We start from the raw sequence: 22,360 nt of genomic DNA, 5'->3' as shown, positions 1-22,360 counted from the left end.
AAAACAGATCTGTAAATGTAGATCCAAGGTGTGAATTAAAAATGAGGAATGCTCCAGATTTTTTTGTTTGGTATCAACCATAACTTATTACAAAGTTTGAGAACAAAGAAGATTAAAATAGCTAAATTTCTTAAACTAAAAAAAAAAAAAAAAAATTAGGCCATGGGGCAATTATAATTTCTTATTGCTGAATCTAGAGCAAAATTGCTATTTTTATAGTTAGATTATTAACTGGAGTATTGCTTCCAATTCTGTCTAAAGATAATGCTGTAGACCATGAAATTTTAATTGATTAATTTTACTATTTGAAAAATGTAAAATAGATTTGATTAAAATGAGTTAGATAAGACATGGAAAAGTATGTATAAATTCTTCCTGTTCACAATTTAAGTTTTAGGTAAAATGTCCCACTGGAATCTATTTTGGATCAAATACTGATATTGTGGTAAAATGTCCCACTGGAATCTGTTTCAGATCAAATATTAATATTGTATTTTAATGATTTTTGCACCTGATTATTATAGTTAAGGTGTAATATCTATATTAATCCACTGTCATTTAATAAGCTATCTTTTAAATTTTTCTTATTTTAACAAACCACATAAAATGATCTATAAAAAAGTAAATTACAAAGTTTTCTGATTTAAATCAAAATAGTTTGTTGTTTCCATCATTTTATGTCAATAACTTTAATTATAAGTAATTATATGGTTGGCCATGGTGGTTCACATCTATATACCTGTAATTCTACCACACAGGCCCAATAGAGATCAGGAGTTCGAGACCTGCCTGGCCAACATGGTGAAAATTCATCTCTACTGAAAATACAAAGATTAGCTGTGTATGGTGGTTCCTGCCTGTAATTCCAGCTACTCAGGCAGCTGAAGTTGGAGAATTGCTTGAGCCCAGGAGGCAGAGGTTGAAGTGAGCTGGGATTGTGCCACTGCACTTCAATCTGGTGGACAGAGTAAGACCCTGTCTAAAAAAAAAGTAACTGTACTTAAGAAATTATACACAGAGAATATCTGATACCCCTGTCTAGGCAAAATTCAAAGATTTGATCAATGGATTAATGAAAACCTAATTCATCATTCTTTATAAGACCATCAATGTAGTAAAAGTGAAAAAAAGCAAAAGAGGTAGAGATGAAGTGAAAAGTGCTATCTCAAGAGAGACAGGATCAAGGGAGCAGAGGAAACAAATCTAAATCTGACCACTGTACCAAACATTGTAGATTATTTTCAGCAAAGTACATATACAGATAATTGTTAATCAGCTCTGAACAAGAGGAAACACCAAAAGTTTAGGAAAATTTATTAAAAGGACTGCTAAATTCTGTATTCATCTCCTTTATTTTGTCTGACTTGGGGAAAGAACACAAATATTTCTTTTCAGGGAAGAGTCGTGTAAGTCCCAAAGAGGAAACAAATTTTTATAATTTACAAATCTTTCTTCACAGAACCTGCCAGACAAAAACATTCACTCTCTTCTCCGAGTATCTAGCAGAGACTTTGGTCTCTAATCTGCTTATCTGAATCCCATTCACCCTCCAAAACCTACTTTGATTCCTAGTGTTTCAGACAAACATTATGAATCTTTTAGGTTCTCTCAGTTCCATTAACTGTCAAAGTTTTAGATAATGCAATCCCACCAGCAAAGGGACAGTCAGGCAAATAAATTCCTGTTTCTTTCCTTCCACAAACTGTTCCCAAGTGGTTTCTCTCTACAACCTGTCTGTAGACAACCTATGTGGCTGACAAAGTAAGATGCCAAGCTACCAGTGATGTGCCTTTGGCTTGAAGTGAGGCAGCAGCTGTGCATTAAGACATGATTGTCAAATTACTGCCCTGCAAGTGGACCTCCCTGAGAAGCAGAACTGAGCACTGTTTCCTGGGGAACCCCACCAAGATATACAATTTTCTCTATCACATCCTTCCCCAAATCACTACAGTTCACAGTACACTCTTTCTCCCCACATCAAGAAACTGAGATGCAGGGAGATTTAATAACCAACTTAACCAGAGCCCGGATGCAGGTCTTCTGATATGGAGTCAGTATTTTTTCTACTGAGTCATTATCTGAATCATTTCGCTGCCTTATATTTTTAATTTTCTTTTTAGACTAATTTTTTGTTCTCCAAATATGCTGTAAAAGTTAAGGCCTGTTTGAGGCAAGTGATACAGGGATTATAAGACCATGGATTCTAAAGTCAGATCACTGGATATGTGCCTGAGTTTCACTATTTGGTCATGTTACTTTAGGAACACTTGCTTGATTTCTATGCCAACTTTGTATTTAACGGAGAGATGGGTAGTAACATCATGATCTCGTCTTGAGAATTAGATACATTATGACATATATATATATATACACACACACACACACACACACACACACACACACACACACACACACACAAACTAGAGCATAATGGGTGTCCCAAAATAGCAGCTAATATTCTTTATTTCTTTATATTCTCCAAGAAGTCCAAAAGTTAGCAGGTACTTAATAAATATGCATTTTCTGATTGCATTTACTGTTAAATATTCAGCCTTTTCTTTCTAGGCCCAGATGTATATTTGTTAATATTATCATTGAATTCAGTCTCCTAACAGAAAGTGATGTTGTCAAATAACCAACTTGTTTATAAATATAAACAACTTTCTGTTAGTGACTTTCTGTTAGTGACTTTCTGTTAGCTTGCTGATGCCTGGTAAAGCAGTACAAAAGTTGATGCAAACAAATAGAGTTGGCCTTTGAACAATGAGTCAGTTAGAAGTGCCAAATTACTCACATAGTTGAAATTCCACCTGTAACTTCTCAATCCTTAAAATTAACTACTAATAGTCTCCTGTTGCACAGAAGCCTTACTGATAACATAAATAGTCCATGAATAAATTTCATATGTTATATGTGTTATACAAGGTATTTTTACAATAAAGTAAGCTAGAGAAGATAACATGTTACTAAAAAAATCAAAAGGAAGAGAAAATATATTTACTATTCATTACATGGAAGTGGATCATAATAAAGTTCATCATCTCGACATTGAGTAAACTGAGGAGAAGGAGGAAGAGGAGGGTCCTGGTCTTATTGTCTCAGGAGTGGCAAAGGTGAAAGAGATGGAGCAGGTGAAAGGAGAGGCAGGAAATGCACAGTCAGTGTAACTTTTAATGAAAAAAATTCAAGTATAAATAGACCTGCACAGTTCAATCCCTGTTGTCCAAGGGTCAACTCTACATTGAAATCACTAGAATAAGACTTGGTGTGTAAAAGAAAACTTAATCATTCTTTTGTACAGTTCTGGTCATGAAACTAAGAGGTAGAATACAAGCCAGAGTAAAATGGTTTTCATTATTATGATAATATATACCCAGTTTAGTGGTTTCCAAATATTCATCTGATTCACAAAATTGTTGCAGCAAGATCTCTAGTATTTTTTTTAGACTCTTTCCTAGCTCCAGGCAAATAATAGTGTTCCTTTGGGCACCTGTATTGAGTTACCTTAGACATAGCATGATTAAATCTATATGGGTAGTAGGAAAAGGGAAAGAAGGGGAAACAAAAATGAAAACCTACATGAAGCGGCATCATAAACAGGTAACAAATAAACCCAATTTGCTATGTTTTTCTGGAAAGCAGGGTTTTCGCAGATTCTTATAAAAAAAAAAAATAGGCCAGGAATGGTGGCTCACATCTGCAATCTCAGCACTTTGGGAGGCTGAGGTGGGCAGATCATGAGGTCAGGAGTTCGAAACCAGCCTGACCAGCATGGTGAAACCCTTTCTCTACTAAAAATACAAAAATTAGCTGGGCATGGTGGCGCTTGCCTGTAATTTCAGCTACTCCAGAGGCTGAGGTATGAGAATTGCTTGAACCCAGAAGGCAGAGGTTGCATTGAGCTGAGTTCACACCACTGCACTACAGCATTGGTGAGAGAGGGAGACCCCATCTCAAACAAACAAACAAACAAACAAAAGAAATAGACAGACCCGAGTACTTTTAAGTTACTTTTTTTAACTCTCAACAAACTACAGAAATACATATTTTTAACATATTAAATAACTAAGGATATACTTCCCATTAACTGGTTTTTCAAGGATGATTCAAGGTCTTTAGGTAGTTAACTGAAAGGATTTTATTAGCAGAGGGTTGTTCAGAAGGGTTACCTAGATATTAGAAATAGACTCAAACACATTTTAATTTAAATGAGAACATTACTTGTGTCAGTTTCTATTTTTTCAGAATTCCTCCTGTCTGTACTTATATTTACGACTAGTGTGTAACTACTGGAGTGAACAGATGATTCAATATTAAGTCTTTGGTTCAACTGTCTTAAATTCCAGAGCAGAAAGTAAGCACCGAATAGTCACACCTCTAAATTTATCAAAATGTGCCTCCTGGTTTAATATACACAAATAATTTACATGTCATCTTTGTAGTGTCTGACACAACACAAACACAGATTCAGGGTGACTGAATTATGGCACAAATTAGGAGATGGTAGATAAGAGCAGTTGCTAAATAATATAATTATTTGGTGCCATGATATGTCTTTATTTCGACAGCATGCCAAAGAGTGTGCTGCTAGCTGACTCCCATAAAACATTAAGGAAATGTGATTTAACATTAACAAAACAGCCTCAGATGGAAAGCCTAACTAAATTAATCCAGTGAAATAGGCCTAAGAGTAATATTTAGCTCTTCAGTAGAAGAAGGGAAAGATAAAATGTCTCCATTTACTGCAACATTTTGAGATGCCTGAGAACAGGAAAGAGAATTAATATAGATTCATATGCTAACATGTGTTACAGCCCAAGTAAATCAAAAGAAAAGATGAGAAAGTATGAAGTCGGCAAAGCACAAAAAAGTTTGTGAATGCAGGACTTAAAAGAAATAAAAAACAAAACAAAAAAAACTATGCTCCCAAAGTAACTAGAGGAGAACCAATTGAACACACAAAGGAGAAGAGAGTTGTGCAGAACAGAATGGAGAAGTCTGAACATGTGAGGACATTCTGGCTATGCTTTTATTACATTCATGATTATGAACCTATTGTGTGATTTCCTCAGGACTTTGAAGTTTTATAAATGTAAAGTGGTTTCTGCTGCAAACTTTGGGATAGACAGAGGAGATTCACATCAGATGACCTTACACTAGCAACTTTAACACTAAGGTTCTTGGCTTCCTTCACATATAAAAAAGTGAGAGAACTGGGCTGGAACACTAATAATTATTAGCCCTTTCACTCCAGCTCCCTGTATTCTGATGATTTCAGGACATGAGTATCTGGAAACTTGAGTATCAAGATTGAACATGTTTTTGAAAGTGATGGATACTAGTGGAATTTCCATCCTGGATTCCCTTTGCCTACTGAATTATAGCATTCCACAGAGTCTATAAAACTAGGTTTACAAAAGTGGCTGAGAATAGGGGACCAACCTGGGTATTATGACTCTTTGTCTGCTACCTTCAACATTTTCTTCTTAGTTATGATACTCAGTTTTATACCTAGACGAACTCCTTTGTGGAGCTTAGCGACTTTATACCTGTTTATTGAATTTACATATCTATGTCTACACATAATAACAAATTGCATTATACGTCACATTAAAAATCCAGTCTGTTGGGGCCAGTGGCTCATGCCTGTAATCCTAGCACTTTGCGAGTCTGAGGCAGGTGGATCACGAGGTCAGAAGTTCAAGACCAGGCTGACCAACATGGTGAAACCCCCTCTCTATTAAAAATGTGAAAATTAGCTGGGTGCCGTGGCACGTGACCGTAATCCCAGGTACTCAGGAGCCTGAGGCAGGAGAATTGCTTGAACCCGGGAGGCAGAGGTTGCAGTGAGCTGAGATCATGCCACTCTACTCCAGCCTGGACGACAGAGTGAGACTCCATTCCCCCCGCCCCACCCCCTTGCCCCAAAAAGAAGTGAAAAATCCAGTCAGTCATTTTAACATTGTGTATTTAAGTTTCTGTGACACTGGAAGGTATTTGGTCAACATGTTGACTTATTTTATACCTTTTAGTGATATAAAGTTTTACCTTGCATATCACTATTTTCAGAAGATATTTTAGTATAACTCTGAAGAAACCAAAAAAATGTACATTATGAAGGTCTACCTTTAGTTCCACAGATGGACATTATAATTCACCAGAAATCTAATTCAAATCCTGCAGTGTGATGTTTAAGATGATACAAGGCTTTGGAGTCAGAGCTTCCTGGAACTGAATGCTTTTCTATCACTAACTGAGTCCAGTATGATGCTTGACTTCTCTAAGCCTTAGTTTTACCCATCTAAAAATATAAATAAATGCCTCTCATGGGTATGTTGTAAAAAGTCAATGAAATGATGTATCAAACATCTTAACCATTATCTGCCCTTGATGGATACTGTATAATGAATATTGTCATTATCATCATCATTTTTATATGATGAAACTCAGGGTTATATATGAGGAGGATAGATTTATGGCTGTATTTGGTTAATTTAATTGGAGATGGAATGAAAATATGTGTTATTATGTATGTCCAAGCATCCCTTGAGTAGTCAAGTAGTCAACTGTTGGATGATTCACAAAGTGATTTGAGTCCCCTTTACTTGTACTTAGAGGACTTGGGAAGCGTGTTTTGTATTGAGGACGGGAAATCCGTACTCAAAATTCTGAAATTGTACCAAGTCTAGATACCAAATATAGAGTAAGATAGTCACATAATAAGCCTGTACCTCCTACTTTTCTCTTCCGGGAAAAATTTCCACTCAGTCTTCAAGTGCCAGCTCAGTTACCTCCAACCTGTTGAAGTATTTCTGGACTCCTGTAAGCCAAGTTGGTGAATTTCTCTCACTTTCTTCACATGTTAGTAGTGACCCATGCCCCACTGCCCAAGAGCTGCCTTCCCCTGGAGACTCAGCTCATTCAAATTTATAAACTCATAATCTTTCACAAGGCCTGTCAAATTGGTTTGCCACTGTACTTATAAATAAATGAAGAGTTTGACAAGTCACACTTGAGAATCAGATTTGTCATTTCAAATTAGGAGTCCTCAAACTATGCTCTCCGGAGAGTTGGGGATTTTTAGGGCAAATGGTAGAGCTTTAGGTGAGAGGAAATGAGGAGGGCATTGAGTGGGGCTCTGGTTCTTCCTCCAGGACATTTGCCTGATTTGTTCAATTTTTTCTGTGTTGTAAAAGGTATTCTTGCATAAATTTCTTTTGAAAAAAAATTTTAAAGTTCCAATGTGGAAAAAAAGGAAAATAGAAACGAAAAATTATAGTCAGTGGATAAAAAAGAAAAAAGTGCTCTGACAGTTTCACTGCTTGTTTGGAAGATATTAACAAGACTGATTTCTACACTGTTACTCCAGCTTTTATTTCTTCAACTGGATTGTCATAGACAGCAATTCTTTTTCTATTTATTTATTTTTATTTGTTTTAAAATATACTCAGTGGCATTAGAAGGTGCGGATATAAAAAATATCTGTTATCAAACCTTTTTATTTTAAGAAAATAAAAAAGGACATTATACTTTAAAATATATCAAGCAACTACTTCTTTTCTCAAAAATCAAACCAAGAACAATAGGTCATTTGTATAAATTACATGAGTAATTGACCTTTTCTTTCTTTAAAATTATTGCTGTTGAATATTTATATAAAATTTTAAAGATATAAATGTCACTCAGAAATTAGAAGCAAGGGGTAAAAGTAAGTAGATACCATTCTACAGCCAATTATATTCATATTTTCAAAAAGTGAGAGAACTATGGATTTACATCTCTTTAACAGTGAGATGAAATGAACGGCTGAACTGTTAGGACAGGAAGCAAACTTCTGGAGTGGAACAGAGATAAAATGAAGCACATTTCTATTTAAGTACATACGTATGCACCAAACAAGTGCTCCTCTATGTGATATTCAACAACTTCTGCCTCTCTTGAAGGCAAAAGGAGTGCACTTATATAAATTCAGATTCCTTAACCTACTCCACCCCTACTAAATCAAAATCATGGGCATGGCTCTGGGATCTGTATTTTTCACAATTATCACAAGATTCTTATTATGCATGATCAAATTTGAAACCGACTGATATAGCAGCCCATGAATTCACAACCACTTTACAAGGAAGCCTACCCATTTTCTGTTGTAAGATACAGTTTAAGAATTTATAAGATGCCATTTATTTTGTGAAACTTCTTTGCTTTGTCCTATTTACCCTTGGTTGAAAGTCACAGGATGTCATTATCCATCACAAAAACAGAGGAGGGAGACTAGAGCAGTAATAGGCCAACACAAGGCAGCGGGGTAAAACAGCACATACTCAGTTAGGCAGGCTGGATTTAAAGGCAGGCTTTATATCTTTAATGAACCGGAGCTCTTTCAAACCATGGCAGGTGGGTGGTTCTGCAGGCACCGTGTGAAAGGTGAGTGCCCCAGATCGGTGGAGGCCGGTGAGAATAAAGAAAGGAGGATTGGAAGGCAAGAGGGGAAAATGAAAGCAGCACTGACAGGGGCACACACAGGATTTTAGCTTGTTACGTCTTCATGTGACACAGGCAAGACTATCATATGGCACTTGACATCTTCAACATGTATTCCCTTGGAAAGGCTCACCTTAACAAGGCTATCAGGAGTTGAGTATGAACAATTTAAAATTTTATTACAAAGAAGCAGCACAGAAGGGAGATTGTAATAAGCCTGGCATTATGCAGAGTGCCATTCTTCCTTAAACACCAGAACATATGGTTCATTTGCCTATTTGATACTCATGCTACCTGATGTACTAAGCACTATTACATTAAGTAGTTGGTGATACAAAATAAAATTAAGTTTATTTGCTTGTTCCATTAGGAATGTCTGCAAGGAGGAGGAAGGGATAGAGAAGCCTGCTTTGCAGTTGCTGCATAACGTCTAATGTTGTCTTGAAAAGGCATGTGCAGCGGAGATATTTTATTAAGAATAAGCACTTGGGAGTAAAGGTAAAAGCAAAAGGAACAGTAATGATTTAGAAGGTAGATATTGTAAAATATATAGAGAAGTGTCAGACAGGGACAGAGAATCATGTAATTGGCTGTCTTGCATTCAGGCAGGCAGACTCCCATTAGCTGGTGCCTCCACAGGTAAGATGATTGGGCAAAACCTCCAAGAAGAAAATGTCATGGTAGCTAAGTATAGGGCAATGGGCTGTGTAACTAGAAGAACTGCTTTGTCCACATAATTTAGCAATGAGAAGAATAGACGAACTAATTGTTTTCCTGCACCTTTTCTTTGTCAGGCATTATGCTAAGGGCTTTCAAACAGGCCTTCCCGAGACCTTTTTATCCATGAAGTAAAGAAAGATCCAGTGACTTGCTCAATAACTAGCACTTCTGTCTTATCATAGGGAATTCCCTGATTCTTTCTCTCATCTTTCTCCCTCATCTCCTTCTTTCTTACATTGGCTTCCTCCTCCTGCTTTCCACTTTCCCTACCATCTTTACACCTTCCTTGTGTAGCTTTCCCACAATGGAATATGGTGTTCAAGAGGAAAATGTCTGGGTATTGTGGAGCCAGACAGGAAATGCAGTGAGTTTGCTCTATGAGGCTTGAAGGCAAAAATATTGAAGAAACACTGCTTGTTCAATAATTGAGTAAGACTCCAATCCACCTGATGGGTTCACTGTTTCCCACAACGTACATGCATTTGCCAAGTGCCCAGGGCCACACAGATTTTAAGAGTGGCATTACTGTAGGATAAATCACACAGAATCCATGATTTGAAAACACCTTTCCACAGATACATATACTTGGGTTAAGTAGGTAAAGGTAATGGAAATGACTCCAGAGAGTTCAGCTATCCACTTATTTCGATTCTGAGATATATGATCACATTCTGAAAACAATTGCCAAGGGGTAGAATCTCTATAATTGAGTCAGTTTGATTCTCTGTAAATTTCAAAATGCCTTTGTATTTAGCTCTTTGAGATTATTGGGGTAAAAATGATACAGATTTTAATCATGTAATGGGTGCCAACTATGATCCTCAGAAACATATCTGATTATGAAAAAAATGTGCTTTAATGTTTTGAGATATGTAAAGTGCCTGGTACACCACCCAGCATATAAAAAGTGCTTAAAGTGGTTATTGTCAATATTTATGACAATTTGTTTGACTTTTAGCTGAATTTTATTTTATTTATTTATTTGAAAAAAATCAGGGCAAAATGCAATAGACCTTTTTTTTAGGAAAGTGAGAGAAAATGCTGTCAATTGCTTATAGATTCAGTTTTCGTTCGTTTGTTTGTTTTTTGAAACAGGGTCTTCATCTGTTACCCAGGCTGGAGTGCAGTGGCACAATCATGGCTTACTGCAGCCTCAACATCCTGGGATCAAGTTATTCTCCCACCTCAGCACCCCCCCCCCACACCCAACCATTAGCTGGCACCACAGGGGTGTACCACCACATCCCAGCTCATTTATTTTTTATTTTTTTTATTTTTGTGGAGACAGGATCTCACTAGGTTGCCCAGGCTTGAACTCCTGAGCTCAAGCAGTCCCTTTACCTTGGCCTACCAAAGTGCTGGGATTACAGGCATGAGCCACTGCACCCAACCAGATTCAACTGAATAATGTTATTCTTTCAATAATTGGACAAAATTTCCTTTCTCCATCTCTTTGTTTTTATTGATGAAAGCTCGTGTGTCCACTATGACCAAACCCCAGGTAATTCAGGCATTGTATTTAATGCTGCCTGTCAGAAAACAACATCAAACTGTCTCTCCAGTGGGTTAACATTTCCTATTAAATTCAGGAGGTGATCCCTGAGTAGGTAGACAGCAGTCACTGGGCATAAGGAGACAAATCTAGAACTTTGATTTCTGTCAGTTCATTTGCTAAGTAGATCCACAAGGAAAAAAAGAAGTGATTAATCAAACTTAGCAGATGTGAAACTGATTCCCTCAGTTGCCTGAGAATGCCTTGCAGAGATAAACTTAATCTGTATTCATCCTGATACTCCGTTGCTGTTCCTTGGCTGCCAGAGGTAAGCACGCACAACTGGGATATGCATACAAGTCACGGTGACAGCAATAAATACATCCAATGTAGCATTGTGTGTAGAGCTCACCTGTCCTTCCACACACACTATTTGAGTCTCATATAACCTCATCAGAGAGTCAAGTACTATTTTTCTCTAAAATGAACCGAGAACCTGCCAAGTGGGACTTGCTGGAAGTTATCAACTAAGAAGTAGAACTGGGACTTCAACCCAGATCTTTGACTTCAAATAACTTTAAAGAAAAACATTATCATAAGAAAAGGCAAGAAGAATGTTTTATGTCATGTGACTACCTGGTTTAACATTTTATCCCCAGCACCCAGTTAGGTTATGGTAGGTGTTCAGCAAATACATGCAGAATGAATGAAGAAATTAATACATGAATATTCATACCATGGGTCTATTCATTATTAAAATTTTTGGTTTAGCTGCAAAATCCCTAAAGTTAGTTAAACCAATTAAACTTTAACTTTTTTAAATTTAGCAACACAGAAAATATTTATTGAATGTGTGCTATAATCCAGGTTTGCCTTGGATGCTAGGCCTTGGATGCTAGCAGTGAATTAAAGAATGGTGCTCGGTGTCTTCATGGAGCTTACAGCCTAGCTGATAGGGATCTCTGTAAATTCTGATTCCATCTAACTGAATCATTTTAGCTGTTTTGACAAATCACAGCAATTTCCATGTTTGGCTAAGTCACTTGGTCACCCAAGCAAATCATTAAAACATATATAAAGTTATAACTAAGATAGAACTTTCAATTTTAACCCCCTGAGGTAGGGTTTTTATTGATTTTTAAAATGTAATCTCTGTGCAAACAGACACTATATGAATATAGTGTTTAATATTTCTTAAAATTGTTTTTATATTATTTCATCTTAAGATAAATCCAGGAAAGAGTGGCCTCAAAAAAAAAACAAAAAAACCAGGAGTCTAGCATTTCTATTCAAGGTCATACCACTTATCAGTGATTGATCTAGGACCACAACCCCTCTTTTCTAATTCCCAGCGCTTCCTGGTTTCTCCTGCAGGAATATTCCCTTTGATTCTCTTCAATATTAAGTGCATTTCTAAACCACTGGTAGGTCTAAAAAGAATGAGACAGATGCTGCATGACCATTCATTCCTAGCAGGAAAGCAGGCTGCCTTTGGACTCTGTAATGCCATCTGCCTATTTTTAATGCAAGAAATACTTTTCTCCTCTGACAGGCTGCTATGAATATAGATCCTTGTTTTAGGAATAGAACTCTTAAAACACCCAAGAATTCAATTAAGGCACATCGACTAATAAACATGTTCACTGTATTGGGAAATGTTATTTAGTCTGAATTAGCAACACATCAAATTACCTCGAATCATGTGACAATAGCCTTTCAAAAACTGAAGAGTGTGTTCTCCATTAACCATAGAAAGGAAAGGACGTGAATACAGAGTCAGAAGACTTGGCACCAAGTGTAAGCTTCTTCACTTACTAGCTGTGTGATGGAAGCTGTTTCAATTCACGTAAGACTAGAAGAAATTGTCAAAATATATATTGCCGCCATTTTTTATAAGTCAGCAATTCAGTCTGATTACTTTGAATAGGCTTCTTTAGAGCCCTCTTAACCATCTCAAGGTAGTTATACTTTATTGGCTGCAAGAGTTAGTGACAATGAAATTTCAAAGTAGACAGTACCATATAGAAGTTTTATAGCAGAAACTAAAAATATACATTTCCTCACATAGGTATTTCCAAGGTCAAGAACCAGAAACTATTTCTACATGAAATCATTGTAAAAATTTGAACTTTTTTTTTCTTTATCTGACTCTTTTATTCTTCCTACATATACAACTCTGTCATACTTTAGCAGAGGTGTGAGATGGTGGAAGTTATATGTGTTATATAAATAGCTATTTAAGTGAAATAATCAGCCTGGTGTGGCATTAAAAAATGTGTCCTGGACTCAGTATTCTGTGTTTGAGTTTAGGATCTGGTACTGTAATTTCAGAAAATGGGCTAGATTATCTCTAGTGCTCCTTTCAAATATAGCATGAATAGTGTATGTACACATGCAATAAACCTTGCATTTGCAATCAAATCTAAAAATTAATTGCAAAGTCAACCTTTATGCCCAATAGTCTGTCCCTGGCTCCTAATATATTTAATTTCCTTTGCTTTGGAAATCCGATCCCAATTCCTAAATACCCATTTGCCCACACCCCACCCACACGAATACACATATACTCAATGAAATAAATTTTATTTATGTGTTCAAATGTAAGAAAAAATATTTTGTGAAATTAACTACTACTGTAATGTAGTCTTCTTTAAAGCTTTCTTTAATATTATCTTCTCTAGAGTCATGACAATTTGAAAGCTAAATGTAGCTACTTTGCTAGGATTTAGGATCTGTTTTGTCAACACTCTTTTGAAAAAGAAGAGGGAGTTCTGATTGGGAAAAAAGAATTTGGCTACCATCTAATGGTTCAGACCAAAGATGTAGAAGAAATACTCAACCTTGGGCCTGAACAAGCTTGAAGAAACTGTTTGACTTTCTCTCCTCTTTTAGGAAAATGAAGTACTTCTAATTAATTTTATATATGAAAGTCTTTGGAAGACACATGACTTGCCCAAAGTTATGCACTCAATAGGATAGAGCCTGAAATCTTTTTCGTATACCACACTACATCTCTAGTAAACATGAGTGCCCCTTCTTGCCCTTCCTCCTTCCTCCCTCTCTTTCTTTCCTCCTCTTTCCCTCCCTCCCTCCCTCCCTCCCTCCCTCCCTCCCTCCCTCCCTCCCTCCCTCCCTTCCTTCCTCTCTTTATTTTTTCTACTACTACTCTAATTTTTTACTTCAATCTGTTTGGAAGTCCTGTGATAAGACTATAAAAAAGCCAATAGGCCAACACAAACAGAAGCATAGATGCTGTATTTCTCAACAAACAGGTTGAAGCCATGCACTTAATAAAACCAGCCAGATCAGATGGCATCAGAAGGGACAGACTAGGAAGGGTGCAGGGACATAGACTTATGGAGTTGACTGCGTGACCTTTTGAAAATTACTGATCAATGTAATCTATACCATGCAGAGATATTGTGACTGTAATTACTACATTCTGCTGGAGCTCAATTATTTTCAGCATTTAAGAATGCACATTCAAGAGATAATTTGTTTGTTTGTTTGTATACATGTTTTCTTTTGTTAAGACCTGCAATGAAATCCTAAAGCAATGAAAGGACAGAATGAAAGAATAATCTATAAACAGATATCACAGTGCTCATTCCCTTAAGCACAGAGAAACAATGCTGAACTGATATGACTATCAGTACTGTGCTGAGGCTAAAATGACCCCGAATTTTTCCAAATGGGGCAAAATAAAATAAAACAAAAACCTGAAAAGTTGTTTTAAAAAGCAGTTTTATTTGTGCTTATTTTCCTCTTTATCTTAGCTTTACTCAAATCCTTCCTCTCCCTTTTTTTTTCTCCTCCTCACATACTTTGCCTTTGGGCCTTTACAGCTTGTGGAAGGTAAATGTCATCATTCTGCTCTTTTGGTAAGTTACTTTATTAAACGAGGCACTGTTAATCAATTTGTCCAGACCCTTAGAACAGGGTGCTGTGTTTGATACTGCAGGGTCTCTTATGTTTTTCTGTTTTACAGCCATGTATTCAAACTTTGATTCGATATTAGGAATGAATGAGGAAACATTTAAGAAGAATTCACATCTAAATCTGTGGGGAGCAAATCTTTCAGGAAATGCACACAGAAGAGACCCAAACTGAGTCAGAGAACATGTTTCCTTTCACCTCTTCTTTCAGCTTAGTTCTGAAGCACCTGTTCTTAAGTCTTGAGGCATTTCCCCAAGAACAACCTTTCTCTAAAGCTGGCAATGCCTTACATATTAGTCCTTTTTGACTCATTCTTTCATTCCACAGATATTTATTAATTTTGGTTCTGTGTTAAGGTACAGGACATATGAAGATAAATTTGGCATAATTCCTGTCCTGGGAAAGGCTTTAGTCCAGGAATGTAAAGAAGTGTATAGAATAAGGGAAGACAGAATGCCCTAGAAGGGGCTCTCTGGTATATACCTCATTAATAGAACACATCACCATAAAAGGAAAGGGTCTTCAAGGCAGCAGTTATAACTACAATGGGACTTTACACAAACCACAGAAACCCCTGGTTTTTTGTTTTAACTTCTTATCTTTTTTCCGTGGCCACAAATGAAATATTGGGATTAGAAGTGATAAAATCGTGTCCCCACATCCAGCCTATGGCCACTTTTCTGGCATGGGAGATTCAATACCAGAATGCAGATTTCCAGGTTTCTCTGAAACACTGGAAGTTCTACAAACCTAGTTCTATTTTCCCACAAGGCAACAGTTGACAGAATTTGGAGTTGTGACTATCCCTTTTGGGTATGGAACTCACTTTCTAGTCCTTCACAGTCATTTCTTCCAAGACTAATTATTATCATTTTTTAACACACTTTAGTTGTCCTTTCTTTCACCTGGCCTTTTACCTGCCTGTCCTGGTAAGCACTAAGTCATGAAACGTATGATGCTGATGAAGAGCTCATTGAACTAAAGGGACTATTTTCATATCTTTAGCACAATGGCTCATTCACATTAGGATTTAATTGCTATCTGATTATATAGTAACATGCGTGAGTCATTAAAGACAGCAGCATCTGTAGTCTACTCACTTCATGTATACAAGGCTCTTCAGTACAATAGAATAAAAAGTATTACAAAGTAGAGAAAAACACCTTTTTTTTTTTTCTGTCAAAATCTCCTAGAAAACATGCCAGTGCTGATCTAGGGTTTTGCAACTGCATCAGTTATGGAAGGAAACCTCTCTTCCTTCTCTACAGGAATCTCTCTACATTTCTTCATGTGGTGAATTCATTTTGTCATAGAGTGAACACCTGTGTGACTATTTAAAAACCACAACACCAGTTGTGTGCCAATGAGTGTCTCTCTCCTTTGTGAAATGTTCTTTGCACTGATTTCTCAGCAGGCCGGGTCGGGAAAAAGCCTTCAAACTGAATGTAGAAAAAGGTCTTAAAAGATTTTTAAAAATCTATCTATTACAAGTGCATTCACTGAAAATACTGCAGCTAATTTATACAAACAGGTCTTCATTTTATCAGCTCTTTTTGTTTTTTACTATCATGAAAAGAATGTTGGCATCTCTGGATATGCCACTCAAAGTTTATCATAAAAGAGGAAATTTTGAAAGGCCTACTAAAACCTGAAAATTTGGAAGATATTATATTATAAACACTTTAAAATATTTTTAAAAATAAAAATTGATTTACCTTTTGCTTTGTCTAAGGGTCTCTGTTCCTCTTTTCCAAGAGATAGCTGCCCTGGGAAAAGCATTTGGTTTGCATTCGATAACAATATCCCCACCAACTTGAACAAATGAATTCTTTTTAACTGGACTTTTAGAGAAATCTGGAGCTGAGGCTAAAAACAAAATTAAAAACAAATTTTTTAAATTACTCAATTAACATATAGTGACTTAAGGGGTGACTTGCTATGCTAGACAGAATCTAATATTTATAGTTCTAACCTCTTTTCAAGTTACTTTGCTCAAGGTATTCTGGGACCAAATACTGACTTAACATTTTAGAGTTTATGTTTTGTTTGTAAAATGAAGATAACAATAGACATTACCTTAGGAAGATAGTGTGGGGATTAAATGACATAACAGTTACAGGGGACTATAGTATAGCGCTTGGCACAAAATATGGGCGCAAAAACTGTAACTTATCTTTGTTTTGTTGGTGGTCATTGCAATAACAAAAGCAAGTTGGTAGGGCAGATGAAAGTTAGACAAAGTCACTTTTCTGAAAGCATTTACAACAAAGGAGATAAAGAGACTGAAGAAGGATTTTAATCTATTTCAGCCAAAAAAAATGATCATATATATCACATACACACATTTATATATACATACATGTATATATATTGATATATGTGTGTGTGTTTCTGATTTATTTCAGTTGTATTCTACTGCAGTTAGCACTGAAATAAATCAGAAAACTTTTTGCTATTAGCAATAAAATATCATTGAAATAAATCAGAAATACTGTATCATTATGTTGGCGTTTCCCTCGTTAAATAAATGTTAAACAAATGCCACTTCACAAGGACAAGAAATTATTAAGCTATTGGGGTGCATCTAAATCTTCCCAACTTCATGTATGTTGGAATCCATGTGTTCAATCGCCATTTTAAATCTAAAGCTCAAGTGAATCGAAGTTCTTTTAGACATGCCTTGCTCTCTTGCTTTTGGGCTTTTCAGATGTTGCTTCTCTGCCCTTCACTTGACTGGTGTACATTTTTACTTGTGATCTTAGATTAAAGGGAATGTCCTCAATTTACATTATGTTCAATTCATCCCGTGCAATGATAGCAACTACTCAATACTTAGCCATAAGAATTGCCATATTTTAAATCTAACAGTTTTTTGCTCCTTGAAATTATAGGTTCAGTGAAGATAAAGGTCACTTCATTTTGCTATGGCTCAGTACATAATAAATATTCAATCAAACAATTGTGATAGAAAAAATGAACAAATGAATGAGTGCTCATCACCCATAAGCTCATACAACTTTGTGTCTTGTTATTTGATCCTTCCTCTCTTTTATCTCCTTTGTTCTTCCAACCACTAAGAAAGCCTTGGGTTGAAAGCTATCAATGAGTCATTTATTGTGGCAGACACCACTGGCTGGATTTCCCAAAGTATCATTTTCAAATTGCTTTAATCTCAGCACTCTCCAATAAAGGGACTTATCTTTCTACCTCCTCTTGATGTCTGGATGGTCATGTGACAGAGCTCTAGTTAATGACATAAAAAGAAGTTTGCTGTGGAAGCTAAGGGAAATTCTGCTTTTCTAATAAAACAAACAAATGTGATAAATTCTGTAACCTCCCTCTTCTTCTGCCTTGAGCATACACTTGATTTCTGTAACTACAGCAGCCGTCTTTAAACCATGATGCTTTCATCATGAAGGGAAGGTGTAAAGAATAACATTGTCAAGTTGAGGTGCCATACTTGGCAGCCAATGCCCCTCTTGTTAAGAGATAAATAAAACAGTTTCTTTTAGTCACTGTGAATTGTGATAAGTTTTATTACTTTTTAATTTGAAGCTGAAAATATTCCTAATAGATATTTTTTGAGTGATACGCAACAATTCATGCTAAAATCAGCTTTGGAAGAGCTTCTTCTGGTTTGGATGCACTCAGTGGTGGTTTTTTTTTCTCAAGCCTCAGTGCACTGCCCAAGCAGAATAATAATCACTACCTTAAATTTTGTAAAAAGCTAATTTAGACATTTCCCATTATTTAATGAGACAGCAATTGCTAATTTACAAAAAAATTGAGTTCAGATTATGTATAATTATAGCTTGCTAAAATGTCATTTTGAATTTGTTGGTTGTAAATGAATGACTTACCTAAAACTCTCAGTTCAGCATTTGCATAAATTATCTGATATTTGTTTTCTGCAGCACATTGGTAGACACCAGAATCCGACACATTCAGCATCGTTATGATGAGTGTCCCATTTTCTATTTGAATTCTCTCCTAATGAAGGAAAAGGTATACAAAGATGCTAGTCTGTTAATGTAGGATTCTCTTAACCAGGATATGTTATTAAACATTTGTGTATATCTATGAGATCTGATACTTTGGTGTATTAATATACTACTGGATCCTAAGCAGCATTTCTAAGTTTAAAAAATGAAAATATGTTTAGGTTAATTTTAGTGGTTAGTAGTATGTTTTATGTTATCTCACTTATTTGATAATTGGCATGCTTTGTACAAAATGTATGTTAACTTCCTGTTATTTGGTATACACAATAATTTGGAATACTCTCCCACCCAAATTATTCCAGAAAACATGACTAACAATAATATTAGATATGCATCTCATGACTAGAACATCACCTTGGCTTTCCATTTTCCAAAAGTTTCAAAAATATTTGAAATGTAACAATGTGATAATTTTATAATTGAGTTCTAAGTTGGAGGAGCTAAATCCTTCCTTTTGATAGCCTACTATAAAGTGTGCCTAAACAGCCAAAATCTGTTACAGAACACCATTTAGGGTACAGCATTATAATTGTGAGTGCACATAAGTGCACATAATGACATAGTAGCACATATATGACTTAAGACTAAATATTTCAAGGTATGTATTACCATCCTCTAGGGAAGTGGAAAGTAGGCTGGAGGAAACAGAATGTTATATGCAAAAGGCATGCAGGAAGAAAATTCCACTGATGCTGAAACAAAGAACAGCATTACATTCCACTTCCAAACAACAGATGTTCTTTGTGTCTCTGGCTATTCTCACACGTGCAAAGTAAAATGAAGAATTAACACAATTATCTGGATAATTTAATAGATAAAAAAACTCATTTTCTAGGCATTGTAGAAGAAAGTACGCTTTAAATTGAGAAATGTGGATAACTGCTTTAGTTCTTTACTTTCCTCAGGGTTTAAAAATAGTCATCAGTTTTCATAAAACCAAGATGTGGGGTAGTGACTAAGAAATTGGGTCCTGGTATCAGACCAAAATAAAAGTTTAAAATGCTAATTATAACATTTACTAGGTGCTGTGCGACCTTAAACAAGTAGCCTAACCTTTTCAAAACTCATTTTCTTTAACTACATAAAGGAATAACAATGTATTTCTCTTATAAGGCGTTCGTGAGGATGCAAATATTTAACACAGGGCTTGGCTCGTATGAGAGTTCAATAAATGTTATCTGTGTCAGTGACGACAATGACAATGATGATATTCAACTATGAATCTATTACCGACTAGCTGTGTGATCTTGTGAAAGTTATTTGTCTTCTCTACACTTATTTTTCTCATTTGAAAGGTGGATTACTTTGCAAGTTTATTTAAGGATTAAATAAATCCGTGTATGCTTCCTTTCTTGGAACATACTAAAGACTCCCTTAACATTAGCTGTTTCTGTTAGTTACTAGTACTGCTAGTAACAAAATTTACCTAGTAGAGTAGGTAAACTTTTAATATCAACATAGTTGCTTACCTCTGGGTTGAGTCGTTCACCGTTTTTTAACCATGTGTACCAAGGGTTTGGCTTTCCATTAGCTTTACATTCCCAAAGCAAGCTGTCATAGATAGAGAGGTATGTATTTTGGATTTTCTGTTCCCATTCTGGAGGAGCTGTTTCAAAAAGGGAAGTGCAACTGTTTGATAAGGCAATTATCCAAGACAGTATGCAACATTCCAGGGGCTGTATAGATCAGAAGGACAAGGCTAATGGGGTCCAGTTGGATTTCACACACATAATTTGAGAGAGGGGAAACACAGGAGCTTCAATGTGGGGTGACAGAAATCCCGCTGCAAGTATCATTGGGCATCTAGCTCAAGTTAAATGTTTGTCATTTGTCATTTTGCTGCACCTGTATAACCACTTGCGAGCTGTGGGAAAAAGTCAAAATGTAGAAAAAGGCCAAGGAATAAGTCCATGCTAAATATTAGAACATAGGTCAAGTTAGAAAATGTATATCAAATATGAACCTGTGTAATAAATCTGAAAGTTCACTGATTATATTTGTTCTAAACTAAAGGCAATAAATCTGTACCTATATCAGACACAACTACATAAATCCTGTTTGAAGCATAAATCAAACAGGAGCCTCCTCACATTTTGGTAGAAAGATAATCCAATATTCTTTTTTTCTAGATAAAACTCTTGACAAGAAATGAGAAAATTTGGAGTTGTATACAGGTTCAATGTCTTACTTTAATCCTGGGTGGGAGTTTTCCAAATTTTCTCTAATTTGAGAAATTTCTTCATAGTACTAAGGCAACAAGCAACTGGCATAATTGATGTGAAAGTAAGATTGTATTATTTTTACCATTATTTATGGAAACAGGCTAGTTGGAAATTAAATGTTTTAACATGAATATCTCTTTCATGAGCTGACTAGAAACTGCCTAGAGGTGCCAATTAATCCCTCTTCTGTAGTTATGTCCTTGGATATATAGAAGTATATGATGTTTCCCTTGGACTCTCAGGTTGTGGAAAGCCAGATGCTTTATATTTGTAACTGCACTTAATTCCCTGTACAATCTTTTCAGCGGATTCTTGCAAAGATGTTAGGTAACCTGTAAAAGACCACATGGTAGATAATAAGGAAACCAAAATTTGAACCCTAAAAGCAGAACTTAAGTAAATGGCTTGAGTTCCACGTGTTTATTTGAGAATGCTAGCCCTAGGGAGTGTCAGGAAAAGAGGTAGTCACAGGAAAGTAAAAAAATGAAAGGATGAGTTATTGAGTTGACCACCAACATGATCCATTTTTCTCTAGCTCATGCCAACTTCTAAGGAGTCTTTATGAGCTGTCTACCAAGAAAAGAAAAAGGAATCATTTATTCACTAGTTCCCATTCATGGTCATCTAAGGGTAGCACAGGTGCAAACTACTGCCACATCCAGACTGTGCATGCTTAAAAGCTGAGTAGGCTCATGAAGGAGCCAAAGAAAATCCAGAACAGGAAACAAGATATACTCAGTGTGGCAGGTGAGGCAACACTCTTTCAGGTTACACATACAAAACACAGTGCTGAACTGGTCACTGTAGAAATGGTTCAAGTAATAAGAAGTCAGGCCAAGAGGGCCTTTATATTGTATATAAAATTTGTATATTGTATATCAAAATTGGATACAATATAAAACCCAAGTCTGTCTGACTTCTAATGTTTTTCTACTGCAAAACTTTCCCCCACCAAGACGGAAGACCCTCCAATGAGCCTATGAATGAGTAAAAGCAATCATGATGTCTCTGGGTGGTGGGAACCAAGCCTATGATTACCTCTTGTGGAAATCAGGACAACTTCCCATTATAGAATATGCTTCCTGAAGCCTTGAGGGACAAATCAAGGCAAAACTTAGAACTGGCTGTATTGATGAAATTGAATCATGTTTCTGGGTACTACTAATACAATTATATAATTCATAGGTACTTGTTTAGAAATTGCCCGAATTAATATATGTTTGATCTGGGAAAAGAAATGCATGCTTATATATAATTTCACATAGCTTACAAAAGTTTCAGATATATCTGATTTTATACCTAATGCAATAATTGTAGCTTAGAGCACATTCGCTTATTTAATGTGCACATTCTTTGGATGATTAAAATTCTGGAGAGCAAAGTTTTAAATTTTCAACTAGGTAGGAAACTCATGGGAGAAGATGCTTAGGATTTGGGGTCTACCATACAGGCTTGAGTTTTAGATTTTTTTCTGCCATATTGACTGGTTATGAAAAGTCACTTAACTC

General features: G+C 36.0%; 1 protein-coding gene across 15 annotated transcripts in view; it reads right to left on the bottom strand.

The window, feature by feature from the left end:
- The window catches only part of CNTN6 (contactin 6), a 527,574-nt gene that overhangs the window by 52,908 nt on the left and 452,306 nt on the right, over positions 1–22,360 (bottom strand). For all 15 annotated transcript variants that reach the window (XM_078350141.1, XM_078350142.1, XM_078350148.1 and 12 more), the window contains 3 exons: positions 20,100–20,236; positions 18,490–18,619; positions 16,345–16,495 (listed from right to left, as the gene is read on the bottom strand). In XM_078350141.1, coding sequence (XP_078206267.1) covers positions 16,345–16,495; positions 18,490–18,619; positions 20,100–20,236 — 418 coding nt within the window. The remainder of the gene's footprint in view (positions 1–16,344; positions 16,496–18,489; positions 18,620–20,099; positions 20,237–22,360) is intronic.

This window comes from Callithrix jacchus, chromosome 15 (genome assembly GCF_049354715.1).
Source record: "Callithrix jacchus isolate 240 chromosome 15, calJac240_pri, whole genome shotgun sequence".
In the NCBI taxonomy this organism is placed as follows: domain Eukaryota; kingdom Metazoa; phylum Chordata; class Mammalia; order Primates; family Cebidae; genus Callithrix; species Callithrix jacchus.
This window is presented reverse-complemented; position numbering and strand designations above follow the sequence as displayed.